Raw genomic sequence first — 24487 nt, forward strand, 5'->3', positions numbered from 1 at the left:
GAGAGGAGAAAGAGTCTAGAGAAGCCCGTATGTGATAAATACCCATACTCCATTAATACCAAGTACCTTGTATACATAATATAACCCATAGCCCCCAAAACTCCCATAAAGTCAACTATCAAAGAGAAGAATCCACCCCTAATAAACCCCAGAGAAAGTCTCCAAAAACGCAGCGTCCATCCCAATACCACTATCCTGACTCCGCCGTTCGATTTTCTTGGTACCTGGTTTGCTCATAAAGCTTTCTTGTACTCCCGCGTTAACGTTGTGAACGTTAATACCGTCGCTGGTAATGGGGATTGGAATCGCAGCGACGAGGGAGGCGATGGTGAGGATTGTGATGGATAGGGGATGCATTTTTCTTCTTCTTTTCTGTTATCAGGTGGGATTATAGGTAAACGCAGTTTGTGAGGATGAGCGATCGGTACGAAGCGAAGCTATCAAAGAGAAAACGATATGAAATTGATACGGGAAACAAATACACCTACAAGCCCCTTTCCTCAAAATACTTTGCTCATAGAAATTAACATCTAGATAGGCTATGAACTCGAGAGAAAGACTTCGACAAGCAGGTCGGTAGGAGAGAAATGTGTTGATGGATGATTGGATGACGATAATGCACGAGATCAAGCAATCGGCGAAGGATGCTCAAGAAAACGCTACATATTAGCGTTGGCAATAATCGAATCGCTAAGCACTCAATAAATCCAAAAAGGGCCCAAAAGGTATGACATACGATTAAATTTAAAGCCTGTCATCATAATCATTCCAATTTATGAACGGGCGCTGTTTCCTAACTATGAGAGAGTAGTATCAAAAGGAAACAAAACGAATATATCCAGCGAATAGAATGAAACAGGAACTATTCCCAAGAGAACTGACAAGAACATACAGAACCAGTCGATCGCGAAGTGTGAAATACCGACAGAGCCGTCTTGCGACATAGGGATACGAGTGTCCGCAAACGAAAATTTAAATGCATTCAACAGAAAAGTTTTCATACCTATAGAATGTGCGATTTCAAATTGGGATCAAGTGCTCTTGTCTACCAGCCGGTCACGACCGGGCGGCTAACGATCAATATATAATGGCTTCAACTGAAACCGCATAAAGCCATCCATCAAATGTGCCAATGCCATTAGGATCCCATATAGCCAGTTGATAACGAAACCAATACCCGAGTAAGATCAACACCGTTAGACATTACAGATGGGAAAACAACAATTTCCACCTTATTCAAAGAACTTGAAAGTCGTGCGACAATGTATGTATTACAGTGACACTCGGTCGAATACATCGACTTTATCGACACCGTTGCTAATTTATATCCAACCCCTTGCTTTCCGATATCTTTGGCTAAAAACTATAGTCCTAGACCCGGAACAAGGTGCACAAACAACGTAGTTGATGCCTCCTACATGTACAGTTGATTTCAAAAAGTTCCCACTTCCGTGGATGTATCTCTCTGCAAGGAGGTTTACACAACAAACGCGATAACTCATGTGATGACTCTTCAGATCTTTTGAAGATTTATTTAAGAGTTGGTCTTTCTGAAGGTGATATATATACATTTCATATAGGAAGGTATAAGAATAAGACTCCAAAGGGAAAAGAATAAAGCAGCGGCTACAACTTGTCTCGTATGCCTAGACCTGGTCGGGCTACAACCAACGACGATAAAATCGACAAATACAATAGCTTGACCATTCCCTTCAGGGAATGGGAGAAATGGTGGGCAAAGCAGCCCCATATGCAAAGGAAGTCTTGGAGGAAATCCTGAAATTTAAACCAGCCCCCAAATATATATACCGGTCTCGTACCTAGAACTAGAAAGAGAGGAGTTTGTTTGGTGTCTACGAATTACTTGCACAATCAAGTCGCCAACTATTATGTCCAACTCCAACGATATACTTACTTAAGAAGGTAGCCATAGCCACTAAACAGAAATTACTCAAGTTGGCTAAGTCGTGGTTCATATACAAAAAAGCAGCAGCGACTTGTATGTACTGACTATTGATATTAACTATAAATCCTAATCACTTAATAAATATTAATTGGATACCTAGGTGCCTAATATATGGTCTCATACCCAGACGCCGGTTGGCCGCCTAATATATGGAAATTGATCTCGTTTTCTTTTTATCCCTTGTAAAATAGCCCATCAAATAGTATCTCGCATTTCACAAAATCCATTATACAGTTCCCACCAGGAGAGTTCTAGAAATAATGCTCGTTCACAACCTTAAATTAACATCTTATCTGATAATAATCACCCCTGCAATCCTCTCCCTCTGAACACCGCCTCCTGACAAAGCAGACTGACCCTCTTAAACAGCCTTCTCCACTCCAATGGACACCCTCTCGCCTTCTCAAATCCAACCACATAAAGCCCATCCCCTTCCTCACTCGTAATCCTCTCAACCCCCACATTTCCCGTCAAAACGCACTGTCTACTATCCCTCGTTTTTACCTTGATATACGCATCATCACCTTGCTTCTCTAACTCTTCAATATTCTCATTATAACACTTCTCATCAACTGCCACCCCAGATTTCCTCAGACTGCTTAACAAAAGCGGTAGCAAGCGTGAATATGGCCAAAGAGTATAGAATCTCGTCAACCGCCCCGATGGACAAATATCATTGAACTGTCTTGCAGCTTGTGTTAAAGTAAGTGATACCGCTGGCTGTGCCGAAAATTGTGATTGTGAAGGATCTTCGTTCACAGACTCTAAGATCTGCTGGTCGTTGTAATTATAACTGCTGAATGACGATTGCTGGGAGTGGTATTGCTGTCTTCGTTGGTTTGCAGCGAAGCTTTGGGCGTTTGCGGCTTTTTCACGGAGGTATTGACTTGGCTGCTGGCTGCTTAGTTCTGGGTTTACATCTGCTGGGTCTAGTGTGAGGGATTCCATGTCGTCACTTAGTGCCTGGGTGTTGGGGATTATGTCTGTCGCGGCTGAGGAACTCGGTTCTGCATTCGAGGGGTGTTCTGCGTTCGAGAGGTATTCTGCGTTGAAGGTTTCGATGTCATCGACGACTATGGTATCTTCTTCTTCGTAATCCATGTCGTCGTCCTCGTCGTCACCGTCGTCTTCTGGTGTGGCGGCGACTTGGGTGAGGGGTACGTGGAGACCCTCGACTAGACGGGTGGCGAGTACTATCCCTCTTTCGCGAGAATTGACGGCCAGAAGAGGGTTTTTGGTTCTATACCATGGGTAGGATTTTACTTGGTCGATGGTATAGCGTTTTTTCGGGTCGATTTCCATCATGGCTTGGATTAGAGCTATGATGGTTGTTAGAATTTAAACCAAGTTGCTAGTTAGAAGGAAAGAACATACGTCGAACGGCTGGTTTTATTTGGGGCCATGGCTCGTAGGTGGCATTTCCACCGGTGGATTTATATTGAAGGTACTCCGGTGAGCGGCTGGTTGGTTCGTCCCAGGGTGTGTTTCCTGTTAGAAGGACGAAAAGAACGACACCGACGGACCAAACGTCGACTTGGTCGCCTATGTAACCTTTGCCTTCGGATACCTGTTACATTTATGAAACGAGAGTGAGGGCCTGGAGTTAGTGTCAGTCCGTCTACTACGCTGAAGCAGAGAAGAATGAAGATGGTTTCCGTACCTCGGGCGCAACATATGGTGGTGATCCGACCAGTTGGGTGCTCTTTTTGACTTGATTTTTATGCTTAAACAAGGTTGCGAAGCCAAAGTCGGCGATTTTGAGGTTGCCGTTTGAGTCTAGCAGGATATTCTCCGGCTTGATGTCCCGGTGAGCGACACCCTTCGAGTGAATGAATTCCGTCCCAGCAAGAAGCTGTTGAAAGTAGTAATGTGCAATGTCGTCTTGGACGCCCACGTCGGCCTCTAATAGAAATCCGTGTTAATGCTGCCATCCGACAGCAGTGATTTGGCCCAGTCGTACCAATTTTATCGAATAAATCGCCACCATCTGCGAATTCCATAGCGATCCACCGCCATATCGTGCTTTCACCACTGGCGTAGAATTGAATGACGTTCTTATGGGCCCCGACATGCTGATGCAGGCCGACCTCCATAAGAAGTTGCTTGGGAGTTATGTTTCCATACTTTTCAGAGTATTGCTTGTGGATGAACTTCACGGCACAAACGGTGCCCGATCCTGGCTCCTTTCCTTTACGGACGCTGGAGATGTTTACCCGTATTAGTTTTATATCACAACAAAGATATCTAGAGATATCCACATACAAAGCATAGGCGCCACGGCCGAGAGTTTCCGACACCAGGTCGAACGGGAGGTTTGTAGGCAGTGGTGCCAACTGACTGTGAGGTGGCTGATAGTGGGGAACCCTGTTAGTTAAGCTTGAGAGTTTTCTGTGGTCCGTGCTTGAAGCTGCGATACCTTACCTGAGCCATGCTAGCCACTGCCCCCTGGCAATGCAATATAATACAATCCGATATCACGATTGATCACGTCCACGTCCTCCCAACTGAGGTTGACCAAAACTGCAAACGCGAAGATACACGCGTGTCGCGAGAGCACGTTCTGTGGGGGTTTGCAATACAATTCGACCTGCTGAGGTGTTTGTGTGAAGCAGCGCTGTGTTGGGTTGAGTTGAGGTGACAACAGCCGTGCCAGTTTGGCATTTGTTTTGGTCGCAGAAATAGCTTAATTCCCAGCAGACCAGAGCTTCTCCCGCAGAAATATATCAGGGTCCAGTCCTCTTTCTCTCCCTCTCGGGATTCTTCCAGCGGTCAAGGCGTATTTAACTGATTCAAACTACCTGTCTTCTTCTCCGAGCTGATTTCTTATCTTTCCTTTCTATTCACGACTCTCGTAGAATTAACTGTCTTCGGCTTCTATCCATTAATCTCCTCATCATCATCGTCTCTCGTCCTCAGCCATCATGAGCGTCTCTACTTCCACAGTGGCTCCGGCGGCCGGCAGCTCGAATACCACAAACGTAACCAAGAGGTTCTGCTTCCTTCGATTTCATACGGTTCCTATATGTTGTGTATGTGTATGAGAGAGAGGGAGGTGATTGCTAACGTCGGACTATCCAGGCTCCAAAAAGAACTCATGCAGCTCATGATGTCTCCTTCTCCCGGCACCTCAGCCTTCCCAGACGACCCATGCAATCTCCTCAAGTGGACTGCCACCATCGTCGGCCCGGATGACACTTACTTCGGTACGTTATACCCTGGTTCTCTGGCTTTCGAACGAGCTACTAACCTCCATATGCGTGTGTTGCAGCCGGCAAGACCTTCAAACTCTCCTTCACCTTCCCCGGAGACTACCCTCTCCAACCACCCACCGTCCTCTTTACCACCCCAATGTTCCACCCGAACGTTGATATGGCCGGCCGTATCTGCCTTGATATCCTCAAGGACAAGTGGTCTGCTGTCTACAACATACAGTCGATCCTCTTGTCCCTCCAGAGTCTCCTCGGCGAGCCAAACAACAAATCTCCGTTGAACGGCCAGGCCGCACAGCTCTGGGATGAGGATCCGAAGGAGTACAAGAGATTGTTGGAGAAGAGACATCAAGAGGCGGAGTAGACGCTCTCTACTCTCACCCTCATGTCTGTCTTGACGATGGCCGGAACATATAGGACCGAGCAAAATGACCGAAACGACCTTTTTCACGTTTTTTCTTTCTTCCCTCTTTCGTATCCTACATTAATGAAATGCTTTTTGTTTCATCTCGGTTTTTTTTTTCTGATTATTCTTGCTCGGCTTAAGTCTTACCCTGCCTTGCTACTAAGAGCTGGTTTTCATATTGGGTTTTCCCTCATGGCGTTTTTTTATTAGTGGATGGGGTTTTATCTTCTTCCTTTTTCCATCCGTTATTTCAATTGTTAGGTATGAGATGGAGAGGGTGTAGCTAGACAGACGAGACGACAGAGGCTTCCTTTCTATAACTGGAATGATAATATTTCCGCTCTCTCGATTGTCATTTTTCTTTTTCTTTGCATTTTTTTATCTTAAATTTTTATATCGTCGATTGTTCCCTTGTCCTATAGCCAGATTCCTCAACTTGTGGCTTCCTGAATGAGATTCCGATATCAAACAATTATTTCTGATTTTGACTAGATGCATAAAATGTATACAAATTCTGGCGTTCGTCGATTCGGCTGTATTGTCCGCCAGGGAATAGATAGATAAGATTGGTTATAACAGCAATTATGATCATGTTGTTTCCCTTTCGGTCCCTGCATGACCTAAACCCGGCTACGGCTTCGATATCGAAATCTTGTAAGCGACAAGGTTAGTTAGTGGGGAACATGACATACTTATCCCCAACTTACTCTCATGAGGGATAGCGATAAGGCTGAAGTCTCATTAATCTACCCTTGCATTGTCCGAGTGCATATTTCTTACTTTTTTGGTAGGATATGCTTTCCGTTGGACCCCTTTCCAGGACGGTAGACGCTTCTTTTGCCAATCACGAATTTAGGGAGCGGTATTTGATTCTCGTACCGCCGGTCTCTGATAATGCTACTGAGATAAATAATAATAATGCCATAGTCCTGGTTCCGTAAATCATCGTCGGTAGGTAAGGTCCTAATAATTTTTAGCAATATTCCAGACAACGACGACGGCATAGAAGTGATCGATCTAAATTTGTCATAGGATGTATTATCGCAAACCTAAACAGCCCTGATCGATTTGACAACGGGAATTCTAGCTCAGTTATCGCTACAAACCAGCGTAACAAACCAATATCGGCGATAGGGTTTTCTTCACTTTCTTAGACGATTACTCTCCTAGAATATCCAAACCGTTGGACGCCTGAAGTTAGCCCCACTCTCAGATTCCACACGGCCACCATACCTAGATAGCCATTAAAATCCCATAGGAGACTTCAATACTACCACCAGCGGCCCGAGATGTGAACCGTGGAGGATATCTGTTGAAATTATAGAAAGAACGCAGAAATGGTGCATCCGCGCACCTCGAGATCGCGTGAGAAATCACCGAGTCACAGAACCGATGGATTGTATATATGTCGTTTAAAATAAGTACTGACCTAGTACTTTCCAACATGATATATATCAACCTCTCTGTGTTGCTGGCCCATTGATACTAAATTTCCAGTTCGGAATGTGTATAATTTGGGGGAGCATAATACGCTTCACCCCGAGTAGAGGGCAGTAGAGAAGAGATGACATCATGAACGTTACATCCTTCGAAAACACGAAGACATCGATGTTATGTTGTGACGTTGCAGTTTGACCGCCAAGCCTCTGCATATTGGCATGTCTTCTTGTCACATGTATCCAAATTTGGTAAAGCAAGCGAACTCGCAAACATGACCGCAATCGCGTGAATCCGCCTGCTCAATCCCCCCATCCACGACTCTACTTCCACCGGTCCAAACCCATCGTACAAAAATGGTCAAGCCGCTACACTTCAAAGGCGACAGAAAGCCTTTAAAAAAACGAAAACGTACCGAGCCCGACGAAGAACCTGGTACTGCATCCTCTATATCCGCCTCCACAGCCGAGAAGTTCGGGACAGCAGCGGGAAGTTCGAGTTCGACGGCTCTAACAACAACAACGACAAACGAAAAGGAGAAGAAAGTTAAAGTTGTGAATGAAGATTTGGATGCAGATGATGGATGGGTTAATTCGGATATTTTGGAGGATATTAGAGGACCGGTGATATTTGCTTTTGTAAGTCCTTTTTCCCTCGCTCGACCTTTTTCTTTTGCGATGGGATGAGATGAGATGGGGATGGGTCGGTTCACGTGTCAGGATGGGCATTTGCAGATTAAGATGGGACATTTGAAAGATCGTCATGGGATTTGCGGGTACCCGGTGGTCTTGCCAACGTGTGTACCTGCGTCTACCTGCAGACCCGGGCGTAGGGCTGGCCCGCATGGCGAATTATTTCATCCGATCTTTTTAATACTTGCCGTGTCAGGTCTCGTGCTTGGACCCTGAATCTTACTCAGAAAATATTTTGGATTTTTTTTTTTTTTTTTTACATTGAACGGGGAAGTCATGGCTAATGGCGATATGATGTAATAGGCGTCCACACCACCTACATGTCTCGCATGCGATGCGACAGGGAAGGTATTTGCTTCGGTATTACGGGATGTTGATGGAGAGGATTTATCGACCGCAGAGCCTCATGATGTATGTTTCTCCTCGTACCACCCTTTCTTATTTTCATATGATTCACCAAGCCAATCATGACGACAACGATAGGTCCGTCAGGTCTGGACGGTAACCCGAATACCCACCTCCACACGTTTGGCCTTCAAAGGCCACCACAGTAAATACCTCGCCTGCGATAAATTCGGTATCCTATCCGCTACAAAAGACGCAATAAGTCCCGAAGAAGAGTTTACACCGGTGAAAACGGAGACAGGGTGGGGTATTCAAACTTGCCGAGATAAGTTTTTGAGAGGGGAAGAGAAGAACGTTAGTAGTGGTGGGAAGGGGAGCGGTGCACCCACCGGTGGTGTAGTAGTGGAGATTAGGGGGGATGCTGAGACTATCGGATTTGCGGAGACATGGGTGGTGAGAGGACAGAGGAGGTTTAAGACGAAGGTTAAGAAGGAAGGTGGGAAAGAGGATAGGATCAGTCGGAAGGAGTTGGAGCAGCTGTGAGTACTATACTATTATCTTTGACGGTTGCAATGTTCATATCAAGACAGCGTGAGAGGGTGTGCTGACGGTTTTTTGATGATGAATATACAGGGCAGGACAGCATCTCGATGATGATCAGGTGAAGTTATTGAAGAAGGCGAGACGGGAGGGAAATCTACAATCTGCGTTGTTGGATATCCGACAGAAGAAGAAGCGTGATAAGTTTGCATGGTAAAAACCCCGTAAGAAACCAAATTTCGAACATCTTGGGATGGTTTTTTTTATTTCGGAGTCTGGAATAAAGCGGAGTTAGAAAAAAGCGGAAGCTCCGGGGTGAGCGACGGATATGCAAAGCACGGTCGTTTGCATGGCAGGTTTGCCGGGGAAATTCCAGGTTTTGGACACACCTTTGATGGGCAGGTGTGGTGGGACTATGCAGCCCTTGCTTGGAGGGGCCCGGAGGTAGATACAAGGAAATACATTCGACGGGTTCTTCCTGTTCTTCCGAACGTCAGGGTCCAGAATGCTCACGTTCACACTCGCACTCGCACTCACACTCACACTCACATTCTTAATATTTGTGAAAATTCAAATGCGTCCCTTTGTGAAGTGACAGTAGATACGTGAGTATTCGGGAACATACGAGAGGAGCTCGAAGCAAAAATTTTCAAATCCAACATGCTCACTGACCCTTGTTCGGAATCGAAAATCAACAGAGGAGTGACATAGTCTGCTGGCTCAAATTGTATGGGAACAAAAGTACCTCTTGACTTTATCAGCGGTTAGCGATCGTAACTCTCTCTTTTTCGCGCGTATTGTTTTAGTTTTTCTTTTGGACAGCTGTCAAACGGCGGGATGCTATTGGCTGGATTGGCCATCGATATCACAGGTACATACTTGCAAAGTGCCCAGGTCGAGCTCGTCCCGATCATATTGCCAGAAATGGTAATGTTTTTGTTTTGGTCTTTGTAGATCGATGGGGGGAGGATTTTTTTCCTTCCATCGGGGAGGGGCAATCAAATGTATATTAGTTTTCGATGGAGGGGGAAAGAAGAATCCTCCTTCCTCTTTCTCTCTTCCTTCTATTGCTATCACCAATCTCCACTATACCACAGTACATGTATACTTGTTGAGAAAAGGTAATTGAAGACCCTGATTCGAGCCCCCATCAGCCCGTTCGCTTGCCCAGCGGCTGTCCGTCCTGTTCCACGTACCAAGCTTCACAAGTGCAAGCTCCCCCCAGCTCCTTCTCTGATCTGGCAAGTTACCAGCGGTGACCTCGATCGCTAAGCCGATAAGGAAGCGGTGCTGGTGTGGAGTTGTTGCCAAGACTGGTATTCCCACACAACACATTTCCCATCGTCCCATCTTCCTATCAGGCCATATCTTAGTGCCTGCCCCCCACCTTATCGGATCCTGCCCACCCACCATCGCAGCTTCCCATCCCATCGCAACTTCGTCACCTCCGAATCTTCTGTCGCTGGCTCTGTCGCCCTCTCAGAACTTCTTACCTACCCTGCACTTCTCTTTTCCATCGATCCTATCGGAGTATCTCCTTCGATCACCTCCTCCTCGCTTGCCGTTGCATGTTGGTCACCTGTCTGCATGAACGTACATACTGCACACTGCTTATCAACCGAAACTGACCACATACAAAAGAGTCATAGAATTCAACCACAACCTCTTAGCTTCGCGAAATCCTTCTTCTCCGGCCAATAACACGAAGTCACTCGATTACGCACCAAAGCACTCATCGCGTTTCTGGACAAGCGCCTCGACTCGCATTGCGTTCTCCATCTTGCGTAGTCAGCACCCGAAGCTCAGTTTGATATCGATACCAGAAGCCAGTAAAAGGTACTATATAAACTACCCCTCCCTTTCGAATCCTCTTTTCGAACCGATATTCCTTCTTCTTCTTCTTCTTCTTCTTCTTCTTCAGTTAGTCTTCATCTCTCGTTGCATGTAGCTCCTTTCGGGTCTCTCGAGTCACGACAGACCGGAATCAAGCTCGCAAGCAAGATATACTCGACAAGTTGGATATCCATCACTTACACACTCTTTTTCTTTTTCTTGTCATTCCCCCCCCCCCCCCCCCTATGTTCTTCAACGATTGCGACCCTTCCTTCCTTGGTTCCTTCTCTGTTATTTCGCTTTCTTTTGTTATCTATTCTTTCCTTCTTTTCTATCAATCTATCGTATTAGGAGTCTTCATGCAGCTTCCTAACCCTCATTTCGTAGCTGGCGTCAAAACCAAACCGCTCAATAAACCTCGTCAACTTACCGAAAGGATAAGTCTCCCAGCAGATCCTCCCCGCATGCAGGAAGATCTTCCCAAAATCCCCAAGCGGGACTTCCTAGTTCCAAAGAATCTTAATGGTGGTTCTTTGCTCGACACATCGGACGACGAAGATGGCATCTTCACCCCTGGTCCAGGATACTTGTCAGCCGCGACCAGCCTAGGCTCCATTCCCGGTCCTAATAAGACCTCACCGACTACGCAACCTTCCAGGCCGGCGACTCCTAAAGCATCTATTTTGGATCCCAACGCCCCTCGAAATAATGGTGAAACTGTCGTCCTTGCTCCGGCTACCCCTCGAAGTAATGGTAGAGCTGTTGCCCTTGCTCCGGCGGTTGCCCCTCAAAATAATGGTGATACTGTCGCCCTTGCCCCGGCGGCTGCCCCTCGAAATAATGGCGAAACTGTCGTCCTTGCTCCGGTGGCTGCCCCCCCGACACCTAGTTCGCTTATTGAGCAACGAGAACGAGAACGGGAACGCGAGCTGCTTAGGAAGCGCAAGAGGGAGCAAACTCCCGTCGATGATCCCGTTCAAATGCAAATACAAACAGAGCACCGAAATCGCGAAGGCAAACCGCTAGAACGCGGGTTTAAGAGCCCGAGTCCTAGCTCATTGAAGCCAATCATTAAAAGATCACCCAAGAGAGTCAGTGTTAGATTTAGTGATGTTCTAAAAGCTTCTCCGAATCTCAAATCGGCCTCGGCAGCTCTCGCAAATGTGCAAAAGACCAGGAAGAGTAGCATTGATGCCACTGTTCGCAATGAAACAATCAAAGAAGAGTCATCGGATACCGTAGAAGAAGCCACGACTACGGATACGTCGCCACCAAAGGCCAAGCGTCGCAAGGCTAACAGATTCGGTCTTTCGGCTGGATCCTTTGGGATTCTTTCCAGCAGCATCATTGCCGCTTGCGTCGGATACCTTACTATGAAAAGCTTTTCGGATGAAACTAGAGCATCTGATATTTTGGCCAACCTCTGTCAGTTGGAGGCCATACAGAGTTTCGGTGATACCGTACCATTTTGCTCCAGTACCGGAATAAATACTGAAAAACCTCGTGGGCCAAGATACCACAAGGGCGATCAGTCTCCACCAGACTATAAGCGACTTATGGAACTACAATTCAGTTTTGAGAAGATTTTGGAGGATTCCGTCGGAGGTAGTAGACTTGCCTACGATATGAAAAACAGTGAAATGGCGGTTCGAGATTTGACCACACTGGTTCGAGTCTCCGGTCTCGCCTGTCGGTACGTTTTCGTCTTACTCCGACCTTTCGATACGTAGCTAACAAGAGTTTATAGTGAGCAATTGTCAATTCATCTAGAGGAGTTCGGCGACAACGCACGCATTGCATCACGCAGCCTCTCCAAGTTCTCTTCCCGCGTCATGGGAACCATTGACAGCATTCTCGCACTCGACGAATGGGCAAAGAAAACCCTAGAAAACATCAGAGATTCGGAATCGGGTCCCAAGTCGTTCGGCAGCCTGGTTCTGTGGAGGGACAATGACCGGATCCGCAGAGACGTCGCCAACACATTCACCAAGACGACAGAAGGGATGAATGGACAGCTGCAACGACTGGTTCTGGAAGCCCAGAAAGTTCTTGCTATCCTCGACCAGCTGGAAGAGAAACTTACTACAATCCGTAAGCCTTCCCCTCAGATGTCCAATGTGAGATGGTATAAACTAACCTTATATTGTAGACGAAATCATCTCCCGCGAAGCTAATCACGTCAAGATGGAGCATGACGAAGTTTTGTCCGCAATTTTCACCAAACTCGGAGCCAACAGGCAGAGGATCGCCCGTAGCAAGGAGCAAGTTGTCTTGTTGCAAAACGTCAATCGCTACCGAAAAACAGCGCTGGGCCACGTTTCCGCCACCGTCGTCGAACTCGACCGCATGAGCGCCGATCTCGAGCAACTCAGAGAAACAGTTGCAGCACCGAGCCTAATGGAAGGAGTCGTCGAGGTCCCTATTGAACTCCACATCCGAAATATCGACCAAGGCATTCTACGATTGACAGCCGGAAGATTGAAGGCCTCGACTAGAAGAGAGGAGTACGTAGACTCATACCCGTTGCTTTCCCTGAAGCACGTGCCAGAGAGCTGACATGACTTGGTATTCGTAGGTACACACAAGCCGTCTTCGCCGCGGTTGACTACTCGAACATGTTGATCAATTCCCAAATTGCTGCCGCTGCATCGCAGCAAATACTCCACAATGTAGAGGTATAAATGGCTTCGTTTGCATGCACCATTCTACCCAGTACATCCCGTGGATCACACCCCTATTTTTTCATATACCTGTCACAGTTGATAAAATCTCCTTATGATGGTTATCTGAAGCTTTATCATAGCGGATGTTTCTCGAGGAGTTATCTATTTCTTGACAGTTTTTCTCTCTTTTATTATCGGAGTCTTGTGTGGGTGTATTAGGTTTTGTATCAGGAATTCAAGGAACTTCGTCAAATATATATCCCGGAGTTCTGGCCTTCTGCTTTTACAGTTATATGTTTCTTTTGCTTTGCTTTGCTTTGCTTTGCTTTGCTTTGCTTTGCTTTGCTTTGCTTTGCTTTGCTTTGCTTTGCTTTGCTTTTGCTTTTGCCACCCAGGTATCGAAAAGAACGATGCAAACCCTGAGGCAAATGGGCTCCCCCCGTTTTTGATTTCTGCGTCTCACATGCTTGCTTTACGCTTTACCATATTTCCACTTCCCCGCCCTGCCCCCTCCACTTCCCTGCCCCCTCCACTTCCCTGCCCCGCCCTACCCCCCTTCACCTCCCTGCCCCGCCTTACCCCCTTCCCCTTCACTTCCCTGCCCCGCCTTACCCCCCTTCACTTCCCTGCCCCGCCCTGCCCCCCCTCCACTTTCCTACCCCGCCCCGCCCTCTACTTCCCTGCCCTGCCCTGCCCTGCTCCCCCCAACTTTCCTACCCTGCCCTGCTCCCCCTCCCCCCAGCTTCCCTGCCCCGCCCTCTACTTCCCTGCCCTGCCCTGCTCCCCCCTCCACTCTCCTGCCCTGCCCTGTACCCCCTCCACTTTCCTGCTTTGCCCTCTCCCCCTCCGTCCTCGATTTCTGCGTTTCACATGTTTGCTTTACGCTTTACCATATCTCCACTTCCCTGCGCCATATTATACTTTTACTTCTCCTTCCACAAGCATTTACAATTTTTATTGTCTACTGGTATTCTAACTAACCTCATCCTGTACTTTTGATTTTCCTTTGTTCACGCACACATAACTAGCACAGTGGCCTTGGTTTTCCTCAGCGGATTTTCATTTATAACTCATGTATACCCAAACTCCTTTTTCTTTTTTATCTTAACGGCTGCTGGATCTGTACTACTGTTTTTATTTTATTATCTTAGCGTCGGAATCATGTATCAACGGAGTTTGAATGTGATATGGTGGTGTACCCGGTTCTTCGTTTTCTCTTTTCTTTCCTCCCTCTTTTTAGTTTTATTTGTTTTTCATTTTTCATCTTTTTTCAAGCATAGCACAACTGTAGGTCGGATATAGTGTGTGTAATATTTATTCATGTATCAGGAAGCCTTTGTTTTCATCTTTGTTTCCGCAGGATATATAAACTCTCCCCCTTTTGTTTCTCTCTACTTAACGGTATCTTGTAATCTACCAGCCTCCCCCTTTTGCTTCTCTCTACTTAACGGTATCTTGTAATTTGCCAGCCCTCTCCCATACCTTTCTTGTATCAGTATAACGGCCGATGGGATCTTTTAGTTCTTAGGCTCCTTTTTTTTCTTTCCCTTAAGCTTGGGAAGGGGGGTTTTTTTTTTTTCCTGGATTGTAATATACTCCCTGACCTTGACTATCTATATGTAGAGCCATTTCATTACTGACGTTATAGTGTATATCGTTGGAGGAGGAGGGAGGGGGATAGATGATGAGGATATTTCCTGGAAAAGAATATGATGAGGATTTTTCCTGGAGAAAGATTTCCTAGGTGGAAGTGGTTTTAAATGCCCAGGTTTCGCATGTTGGAGCAGTGATCCTGAGCTTTAGGAATGTACGACTTAGGTTGCAGCTATGGGCCTAGGCCTAAGATGATAGGCTTCTTTGATCTTAGGCGAGACCCTAGGTTGTGAAGACCGGGTCCTTCTTTTTGAGAGTCCTAGCCTGGGGCCGAGACTAGAGAATACCCTCGCTAGGATTGGGATAATCCTATAATGTTGCCGACATCCACACGTCACACAGCTCTACTCCTTGTATTCAAACCCAGAATCCGACACCATGCCAATGCTTCCAACGGAAATTTTATTTGAAATTTGTACTAACGCGGACCGTGATACTCGCAGGCAACTTCGCTTGGTGAGTAAACGGGTATATGAAGTTGTCACGGACAAAGATTTGAGTATTCACTATCGCTACGATCGTTCAATTGCTCAGATGAGGGGTATTATTGAATCACCGTTACCGTTTTGCGTAAATTTTTTATACCGATTGAGTCGTTTTTCACGGGTTATGAAGGGGGTATGTATATTGTTTTTCTTAGAAATCATTTCTACCAAATACAAGTAAATAGTACCAGCAGCTTTATGAATATCCGGTCTGGTCTCGTAGAGTCTTAACCTCAGGAACTCTTCTTACATATACAGAGTTGTTGACGGGAATATCTTGCCCTTTTGAAGGTTCCCAATATGGTCAATTAATATATGTAATCTTTTTTTCTTGACGAGACAAATAACCATTAGGCATCTGATCGAGATTGAAAATGCATAGAGATTTAGTTTAAAGTTATGAATGAAACTTGGCAGTGTTGATAAATTCAGTGATAAAAGGCCGTTGAAAGTTGCCTCTTGAAATGTTGTCTGTTGCATTTTTCGAATTGGCCTCGGGAGGTGTAATCTGCAGCTGCTAGGCACCCCACGGTCCATATACCGTCCCGCAACCACCCCATCCCCGTTCTTAAATATGTCAGTGTTCGATTGTCTCAAAAAGAACACTCGCCTTCCGCTCTACGTTCCCCCATTAAGATGGCGAGAAGAACATCTCGAGCATCTCCGAGTTTCTCAAACGATATCTAAACTCGAGTTCGAGTTACCGACGATACCTAGTGACATACTAGAAGCTCTCAATCCAATTCCTGGTACACCGGCGCCGAGATCAAAGAAATATGTTGACTTACGATGGTTTTGTGAGTCGGCAATATTTGAGTTGCTTGAGACTATCGGGTTGAGTTATAAATACTATGCCCAAACCGACGGGCATCGGTTCGTGTTAATCATTCTTGCAATTGTCGTCTTCGTCCCATTTAGAATTTCTTACCAAATATATATATTAGCATCGATCTCACATTGAAGAAAATCAAGACACCGATAATTCCAGATTGTATGATTTATGCACATACGAACTACATTGATCAGAGAATATTTGTAGCCATCCTTAGCTCTGTTCAAGAGGGTAGGTTGCCAGGGGCTGAGACGCTGAAAAGGCTGCCTAAAAGGCATATCGTACAACGGGATGGGCGTAAATACCCGTTATCACCGTTTACGTTTGCAACTTTGTTGGCGATAGCGCAAAATCGATATTACTGTTGTCGTAATTTTGAGACATACGAGGTATTTTTCGGCTTACTGGTAGGGAAATTTTGATTAGATGTGGGTGAGCTAAATCTTTTTCTATAAATTCTTTTCAGGCAGACTTGATATACATCGAAGCAGACTGTTCTGTCACACTCATCAATGCTGAATTTCCGGGAAATTACCTTGAGCATGTGATAACTGGCGAAGGAGAACTTGGGAAGGATGTTGTTATAAAACTTAGCGTTTTAGAAGGGTATGTATATAACGTCTTTCTTTGGCCCTCAATAATTGGATCTATTTTATTGATTATAGGTTTTTCTGTAATCTAGTTTAAGCGGACCGAATTCGTGGAGTCACTATCAGCCTTTTTTGTGGTTGGTGAAAGAGCATTTTGAGGAAACGGATCCTGCTGATGGGTAGGCTTGTGTAGAGAGCTCAAGAGGGGGCGAAGAAGATCTACGGACTATAAACCTCATGTATGAATGGGCATGTCGAATGTCTTGATATAATTGGCACCGGCAGAACTAAACCTATTTACATACGGAACTATTTCGAATTCTACAACTTCCTCCTTTTTTGTTGGAGTTGGTGGAACAATATACGATAGTTCGCCCACGGAAATTCCTCCTTGGTTGCGGGGATAGTTCTCCGCATCGTAATCCTCATCCATTTGATTTTCGTCATAGTTTTCCTGGCCATCATTTGTAATTTCCTCTTCCTCGTCATATTCCGTGAGATAGTCTGAATTTTCGTGCTTAGCTCCTATTTCCAAGTTATCGCGGCTATAAAGCTCATAGTCGGAGGCTTGGCGATCGTCGAGCTCATCCTCAGCCGGCTTTTGCGATATAGGTGGACCATTTACTATATACATGTCATAAAGATAGTCGACCAACGAAGCCATCATGATAACGGCGCCTCTGCGATATTCACTCTTAGCCATGTCACGGCGGTAGCTAAAATCTAGAATCAAGTAGTATTCCTTGCTACTCAGATCGGAGTTGTAGCCAGGAATGAAATCTAAGAAAACACTTTATCGGACATCATCCAACGTTAGCTTCGACATACCACAGCTTATAATTAGGATCTTTTGATGCAGAATAACATGTTAACATCATAAAGTGCCAGAGGTTTAACGTTATATATTTCAATGAGGCTTACCGTAGGTCTTTATCCCGGAGTCTGCCAATTGCGGCTCCTATCAGCTAATTGGTATAATTTACTCTGGAAAGAAATCTAATGTATATGCAGAAGAAGGCTCATAACAGCAGGGCTAGTATAAAACGAAAAAGGGTACCAGGCAAAGCGTATATCAACTTAAAATTCCTTGCAGATTTATGGTCCCCGTTCGACCACAGACGGCGATCAATGATCGCCCACATTTCGGCGGCGGCTTGTCCTAAACGCTGACAATTACCATCTCCCATAGAAAATCCCACAGCTTCCGGATCCAACAAGCTTCTCTTCCTCTCGGCAGAGCAAACCCAAGATCGACTTAGCATTGAGCGATCGGGATCCCTTTCTAGGACCGTAAAGTAACCGTCGTCGTATACTGTATGGTTGACAATACCAGCTACAAAGTTTGAATAGCGCGGCCAACTCTCATACTAAAGGTATCTGTCATTAGACTTGGTTTCAAGAGTATGGCATCTCGAAAACAGTGAAACTGGCTTCGTGTACTCTAGTATAGTTCCCTGAATACATTGACTTGTCAAGTAGTGTGACATAGGCTCGTATTTTGCTTCATCTTGTTATCCCGTTGATTGACTCGAATCCGCCTGTGTTATTTTAGCGAGTTGCCCGTGTGTACCTACGAAAATTGTGTTGTGTGCCCTTTAGGGAATCGGGAGAGAGGGACAAGACGCGTCCACGTGACAACATGAGACTGACCACGATCGTGATGGCAACCGCATCGCAGAATCACCAATGTCCCACAACAATAGAATACATCTCATCGATGTCCATCTACAACCTTCATTATCCATCTTAAGCTAGCACAATGTCCATATCCAATGCTCTTAGGAAACCAACTCGGAAACCTCTGTATGTTCTTCCTGAGAGCTGGAACGAGTCACATTTGGAGCGCTTTCGACTCTCCAAAAAACCTCTAATCCTACCGCGTTTAGAGAAAGATGCTCCACAGCTGATGCCTCTCTTTGACTACTATCATGCGCTTTCCAGCTTTCTTTGACGCTCGATATTCGATTTCCTTGTTGCAAATAAACTATCATACTACTATCGACACCTAGAGTCCACGTAGTTTTTCTGTGATTATTTGATTCTAATATTCCCCGCTGCACTGCAGCCATTCAACTTGTTACATCAAAAGAGGGTACAACTCAAACTTATGGTAAACCAAATCAAAACCACGGTAGTGGCAGACGTCGCTGCCATAATTCCCGGAAATCTAGGAATATTTATCGCTATTACAAATTGGCATACCGAAGACAAGGTTTTGTATCGAGGACGTCCGCGGAATAAGTCTAATATTCGCAATGGAAATGATCCAGGTTATCCCGTAAACCCATATGCATTCGCGACCTTATTAGCCATAGCACAGAATCGATATCATTATAATAAAAGTCTCAACTTTTACCAGGCTCGCGCTTCTTCGCTTTACTAACGAAGTCCACTAAATCAAACTAACACAATAGACAACTGGAGATAATCCATATTAATTCCGATTTGGCGGTGGGCCTAATCAGTGCAAAATTTCCACGACAGTATATCGAGCATGTTGCCACAGGCCACGGGGAGCTTCCAAAGAATATGAGAGTACAAGCTAGAATTTTAGACAGATTTGTAATCTTAATGTTCCCTAAAACAGTTATAGGACTGGTAGATATCACTACAGACTCCAAGGAGGGGGGCGGATGGGGTACTCGTCTATATAGATTCTTACTGTTAGCTAAACAGCATAGATGCTGTATGGGCGACAAGTATAAATCTTGAATGAGGATAATGCAGAAATGGATATCTGCGAAATGTGTGTTCGTCGTGAATACTCGTCCTCATATGATGAAGACGAATGTCGTCGTGACACTAAAAGGCGGTTTTGGGCAGACGCGGGCATATTTGAACACAAACGAGGCTGTTGGGGGGATCATCAATTCTATGGGAAAGCCGACACTCTCGACAACACAGCTACCATGGAAGGTACCGGGGATGTATTTGAAAAGATGTACTACACCAGACGGGTTCGCGTCCGGAGCATGAACGAGCCTTGCGGTATTGATTTAGGCTCGAGTTCAGATATTGATTCCGACTAATATTCTACCGAAATGGAATTGGGATTCGGTATGCGCGAGCAATGGGCGGTTCGAGCCAGGACTCTAGACAGGGCACTACGGAACCACTTGTGCCAAGGTCAGATGGCCTAAAATTACACACCCGATATCGCCGTGCGATAGGAGGCCAATGATTCTAATTTCTTCGACAGATCCTCTATAACTTCATTATGAGTCGAGGCTAGAGTCAGCCTAAACTTGTCGACGCTCGGCGTCCCTCAATGAAGCGTAAGAGTACCAGACATTATTTATATACAGAACTAGCATCATATAATCGGGCGATGGTCGACCACGCATAATAGGACTAGCCAGGGCGAGACCACCTAAAGGGTCAAAAAACAGTATCTAGAGCAAACTCATCGTTTTTCAGCTATTTTAAATTTTTAAAAGGGCTATTACATGAGAAGACACTCATCAAATATTCATTAGTTTCGATCCGGACGCGAGTTATACATATTCTTTTGGGGGTAACGTTATAACTACCTGACTTTTCTGAGGCTCAGCTTTTTCACATGCCCAACGACTCGAGAAACAACGTCCCCTTTCCCGGATCGGTCATTGAGCCCAAAAAAACGCTTCCCTCTTTCTTTTGAATGGCATTTTGGAGACTCAGTTTGAAGATATGAATATTCAAACACAATGCTCCTCTCGCCTAGCGTACTATGTATCATCTTGAATTCCTTGAGTGGCATGGAATTCATAAATGCTTGCATCGATACATGCTTCAGATTCGGTAATGATTCTGGCAATAAAGTGCGTAGTACCTCGCCAATCGGCGAACAATAATACCAAACTCCTCGCGCTCTCGAACAAAACGTCTTCAACGAAACAAGGGTAGGTGGTAGCCAGGCATTTGGATCTTCCGCTGGAACAGCTAGGTTCACTGTTCCATCACTTTGAAATATCCGGTTTTCGACTTCCAGATGTGTAAGATTTATTAAACCACGAACAAGAAGGCGACCGTATACTCCTCCAAAGTCGAGTTTGAAACTGGTGAGTGTTGCTGAATGAGAGAGGACGGCGTTTCCGATTGAGATTCGTTCAGCCCCATAGTGCCATCCGCGCATAAGATGTAGGGATTCCAGTGCTTTCGGCGCACAGATAACTTTGTCGAGGTGGATTCCGGCTGTTGCAAAGTCGTCAATTACCAAGTGTTTGATTTCGCAGCTTCCTTTCTGAGGGACCCAGCAGATGCACATTGGGCCGGTGTCATCTCCATGGGTGTGGCACATGCAATCGGTTTCTGTGTTCCCTGTGGTAGCTCCAACAATGAAGCTCGTGGGTCTCGAAAATCGGCCAGCGTTAGATTTGAAGATTTTGACCCTACCCTCCATCTGATCGTAATTTGCAATATCTTTGTCGCCCCATCCAAACTCCTTATCATAAACCACGCCCTCCTCGTCCTGCTCGGAAGGTCGCAAACCAAAAGCTGTGAAGGATTGTATTGCCGGAAATTCTAGTAATTGGAAAGACATCGGGCACCATGACCGAGAAGATGCCCCCCAAGCGTTTCCGTATTCGAATTTCGTTAATGTACTCTCGCATCTAGGTAGTCTCGTATTTAATGCTTCCTCAAGTAACAGCGGCGGCTTAAATCGTGAGGCGTATGAACCACTATGCGATGCATCCTTCTTGAACTTTAGCTCTACCAAATTTGGTAAGCTATATATCAGAAGTGTCAAAATCATATCTGACCTCCCTTCCGCAATAGCATCCAAAAACTTTTGGTCGCCAAGCCCAAGATCTGTCGCAATTTTGTTCAGAACTTGAATCATTCGCTGCCATTCGACTTGTTTGCCTTTCTGTGCTTCCTCTCGTTGGCCCCGTGTCGCGTTCCCTCCCCAATATGAACTTGACCAAAGATCCGTCTCCCACCATTCATCGATTGTAAGGATTTTAACAGTTTCTGATCTTTTAGGGTCCGTTTGAATGATCTCCAGAAACCGCGGTACGACAGCCATCGCGACCTTTTGAACCCCACCTTCAGATTCAAACCCTGACTTTGGCGCTGCATCTGCAATAGATAACCTTTCATAAAACAACGGATAAACGATGTCCCGAAGCCTTCGACAGCTTCTCATCAGACCCTCAAGCTCCGTAGGGTCTGGTTTATATCTTTCAAAGTCGCGGTGGCCATTAATATTTTCCCTATATATCTCCACCGGAATCTCTTGGCTTTCGATGAGCGGTACGGGGATATCTTGGATTAACTTCCATCGCCAAGTTTCGGTTTGGCGCACATAGAGGGCGATTTGAGTGAGTAGCTCGTCGGGGAGCGAAAGTAGCGACTTTTTCGCAGGTCGTTTTGGAAATAATGTAAGCATCATATTTTGAATTTGTGACTCCTCACTTTTTGGCGCTGGAATAAAAGCGATGCAGTAAAGATGTAGATGCGAGCTTGGATATTTAAAGATGTGCAACACTACAAACAGTGGAGCTGGAGAGCTTGTTTTGGCGAGTAAGAAATATGAATGCGAGGTCTCCTAGACAGATCGGAAATTATTAAGGTCGATAGGCTTGGGTATATATATATAAATATCGTCAGTGGCACATCGTCTTTACGCAATAGGCTGGCAGGAATTGCCAGATATGTATATCTGGATGGTAACGTGTGCATGCGCTCCGTGTAGACACGGAGGGCAGCTCGAAGGCGACAATTAGTTTGTTCTCAAGTTGCTTATTTTCTTTCGCTATCGTCGCAATGGTGGGGGAATGACACCCCACTTTTAGAAATAAAATACGAGAGGTCGCATTTGCGAGTAAGGGTGTTGGTTTAATAATGGATATTGTATCTTTTACAATTCGTAACATAGAATTTTTTTTAGAAAAAAAATTTGGGGGGGAAGCTGAGGATTTATAACGAGCGTCCTTTATCAGGTCACAACTGTGCTTCTTGAAAGGGCCCCTGAAGTGGATGCGACGTTGTAATTCGATTACCCAGTCCAAGCGCCAGCGTTAATTTTAATTTGCTGTCTCTCGAAATTGGGCCATTCACATGAAGTCACAAATTCGATTGCCTAGTTATAATTGATGGCTAGAGCGCCTTCAGCTAAATTCCGTGCATTCTCGAGCCGATCACGTTCAACTCTAATGATTTCGCTCAACGATCTCTTTGGCGAAAGTAGCAAAGTCTCTGTGGTCAACCTTGTCGAATAGATTCGGCTCTATAAACCCCAAGGTTAGCTATGATACTCGAAATCGTCGCTGCAATATTTCGAGATTGTTTCTTACGGGTGAAAACGGCTAGAGTATTTCTAGCAACACCAGGGGCTTTTGAAGCCCTGGCGCCTCTGACGAAATGCGGCACTGCTTTGAATTTTCCTTGTGTAATTACCTCCAGAGCTTCGCCCGTCTGGAAAGCAAGACAACTCCTCGGGATTCCAACCTTAACAACCTCTCCCTTTCTGTTCTTGATATATAATCCTGATTCTGGGTCTGGAGAAGCGGCAAGTTCCTCCAATTCAACACCATTTTGTAGTGAAGGTAGATTTGACTTCTCGTCAACGAACATAGCAGATGTTAAACCAGTAAGGCAACCATGGTCGAGATGAGTTCCGCACCAACTGTCAAGGTCGTCTTCGCTTTCTTCGGCGGCAGAGCTTAGCGGAGGGAAATAGTGGAGTAATCTAGCTTTGCTCGAAGAGGAGGTCTTGACAATATGCTCAAGATAACCCTTCTTGTAGTCTGTGATGTTCTTCTCTGCGTATCGGTCGCAAGCTCGTGCTACAAGCACCGCGGTGTCTATTATCAATGCGCACTGTGAAATAACGGCTTAGCTTAGTAACAAATTAAAACTCCAACGCCGTGGCTCGCATACGTACCAGCTCTTGGAACGTCTGTTTAAACCCAGGCAATATTTCTTCTGCCGGCCAGATATTTCCTTTTGTATATTCCGGTAGATGTGGATAGTCTCCTTCTGCACCATCTAGCTTCGGATCCTTATACCATGCACAATTCACATAATAGCTTCCCTTCAATGTATCATATTTCCCATTATCCAACTTCTCCTTCCCGCACGACCAACCAACAAGCCACTTCGCTTCCTCGCATTCAAGCGCAGCCAAGTCCGCGGTCGGGAGATTACCAAGGTGGGTAGCGTATGATAATAGTCGTAGACGAAGGGCAGCGAACTTCGCATCTAGATCCGACACAACGAGGATACCCAGCGACTCGGGTCCAAATGCGTCTTCCAACTTCTCGAACGGAACAGTACCCTTTTCGAGTTCATCGAGGGTGACGGTTACAGGATCCGCCTTCGCGTATGTCGACATTGTGATGAAAAAGATATTTCGGCGTAAGGTTGCTTCCTGTGTAACGTAACACTAGCTTATCGATACGCGATAAGGCTTATCTACAACTGCACGTGGAAGTATCAATACGTATCGAGAAAGGGGGAAAAAATGGTAAACTCGGTTCCTTGTAGGTGCAATGCATGCGAATTTGGAAGCACTTGTGAGTATGGAAAATATCGAACGAAAAATATACAAACTTTGGAATCATATCGTGTTTTAAACACCCACCCCACAGAATCGGATAACGCCGGATTCCTTGCAAAACGGGTTCAACTATCGACAAAGGCCTCAATGTCTCAGACCACCGATAGAGGGCGAGGTTGGAGAGGCTCTTGCTACCTGCCTTGCTCGAAAGACGTCGGCTATTGATGCAGCTAGGGAATCCTTGAAAATGGGTTTGCAACATTCCAACACAATTGGGCTGTGCGGAGTGCGAGCACTATTTTGGTAGGTCAGGTCCCTTGTAAGGCACTATCAACGGGTCGGAATTTTGTGGT

The 24487-nt window shown here is 45.6% G+C and overlaps 8 protein-coding genes across 8 annotated transcripts; 4 read left to right on the forward strand and 4 right to left on the reverse strand.

Moving 5' to 3' along the window:
- Positions 1-2269: 2269 nt before the first annotated feature.
- Positions 2270-4396, reverse strand: DFL_005151 (uncharacterized protein; the record flags this gene model as incomplete). Its single annotated transcript, XM_067634369.1, has 6 exons — positions 2270-3285; positions 3341-3533; positions 3627-3868; positions 3927-4165; positions 4229-4314; positions 4388-4396. 6 exons carry the CDS (start codon positions 4394-4396, stop codon positions 2270-2272), a joined length of 1785 nt encoding a protein of 594 aa, XP_067492444.1.
- Positions 4397-4887: 491 nt separating this feature from the next.
- Positions 4888-5539, forward strand: DFL_005152 (uncharacterized protein; the record flags this gene model as incomplete). The annotated part of the gene is made up of 3 exons (XM_067634370.1): positions 4888-4955; positions 5045-5169; positions 5235-5539. The coding sequence occupies 3 exons, from the start codon at positions 4888-4890 to the stop codon at positions 5537-5539; spliced, it is 498 nt and encodes a 165-aa protein (XP_067492445.1).
- Positions 5540-7374: 1835 nt separating this feature from the next.
- Positions 7375-8812, forward strand: DFL_005153 (uncharacterized protein; the record flags this gene model as incomplete). Its single annotated transcript, XM_067634371.1, has 4 exons — positions 7375-7656; positions 8014-8121; positions 8194-8594; positions 8689-8812. 4 exons carry the CDS (start codon positions 7375-7377, stop codon positions 8810-8812), a joined length of 915 nt encoding a protein of 304 aa, XP_067492446.1.
- A 1370-nt stretch (positions 8813-10182) lies between these two features.
- DFL_005154 (uncharacterized protein) lies at positions 10183-13109 on the forward strand (the record flags this gene model as incomplete). Its single annotated transcript, XM_067634372.1, has 6 exons — positions 10183-10188; positions 10419-10431; positions 10816-12121; positions 12176-12519; positions 12578-12932; positions 13004-13109. The coding sequence occupies 6 exons, from the start codon at positions 10183-10185 to the stop codon at positions 13107-13109; spliced, it is 2130 nt and encodes a 709-aa protein (XP_067492447.1).
- A 2694-nt stretch (positions 13110-15803) lies between these two features.
- Positions 15804-16834, forward strand: DFL_005155 (uncharacterized protein; the record flags this gene model as incomplete). The annotated part of the gene is made up of 4 exons (XM_067634373.1): positions 15804-16102; positions 16174-16450; positions 16528-16667; positions 16744-16834. The coding sequence occupies 4 exons, from the start codon at positions 15804-15806 to the stop codon at positions 16832-16834; spliced, it is 807 nt and encodes a 268-aa protein (XP_067492448.1).
- Positions 16835-16886: 52 nt separating this feature from the next.
- Positions 16887-17793, reverse strand: DFL_005156 (uncharacterized protein; the record flags this gene model as incomplete). The annotated part of the gene is made up of 3 exons (XM_067634374.1): positions 16887-17442; positions 17573-17609; positions 17709-17793. The coding sequence occupies 3 exons, from the start codon at positions 17791-17793 to the stop codon at positions 16887-16889; spliced, it is 678 nt and encodes a 225-aa protein (XP_067492449.1).
- A 2384-nt stretch (positions 17794-20177) lies between these two features.
- On the reverse strand, positions 20178-22025 carry DFL_005157 (uncharacterized protein; the record flags this gene model as incomplete). Its single annotated transcript, XM_067634375.1, has 1 exon — positions 20178-22025. The coding sequence occupies one exon, from the start codon at positions 22023-22025 to the stop codon at positions 20178-20180; it is 1848 nt and encodes a 615-aa protein (XP_067492450.1).
- A 760-nt stretch (positions 22026-22785) lies between these two features.
- Positions 22786-23969, reverse strand: DFL_005158 (uncharacterized protein; the record flags this gene model as incomplete). The annotated part of the gene is made up of 3 exons (XM_067634376.1): positions 22786-22862; positions 22930-23455; positions 23520-23969. The coding sequence occupies 3 exons, from the start codon at positions 23967-23969 to the stop codon at positions 22786-22788; spliced, it is 1053 nt and encodes a 350-aa protein (XP_067492451.1).
- Between the last annotated feature and the right edge of the window lie 518 nt (positions 23970-24487).

Source organism: Arthrobotrys flagrans (assembly GCF_004000055.1).
Source record: "Arthrobotrys flagrans strain CBS H-5679 chromosome Unknown unitig_0, whole genome shotgun sequence".
In the NCBI taxonomy this organism is placed as follows: Eukaryota; Fungi; Ascomycota; class Orbiliomycetes; order Orbiliales; family Orbiliaceae; genus Arthrobotrys; species Arthrobotrys flagrans.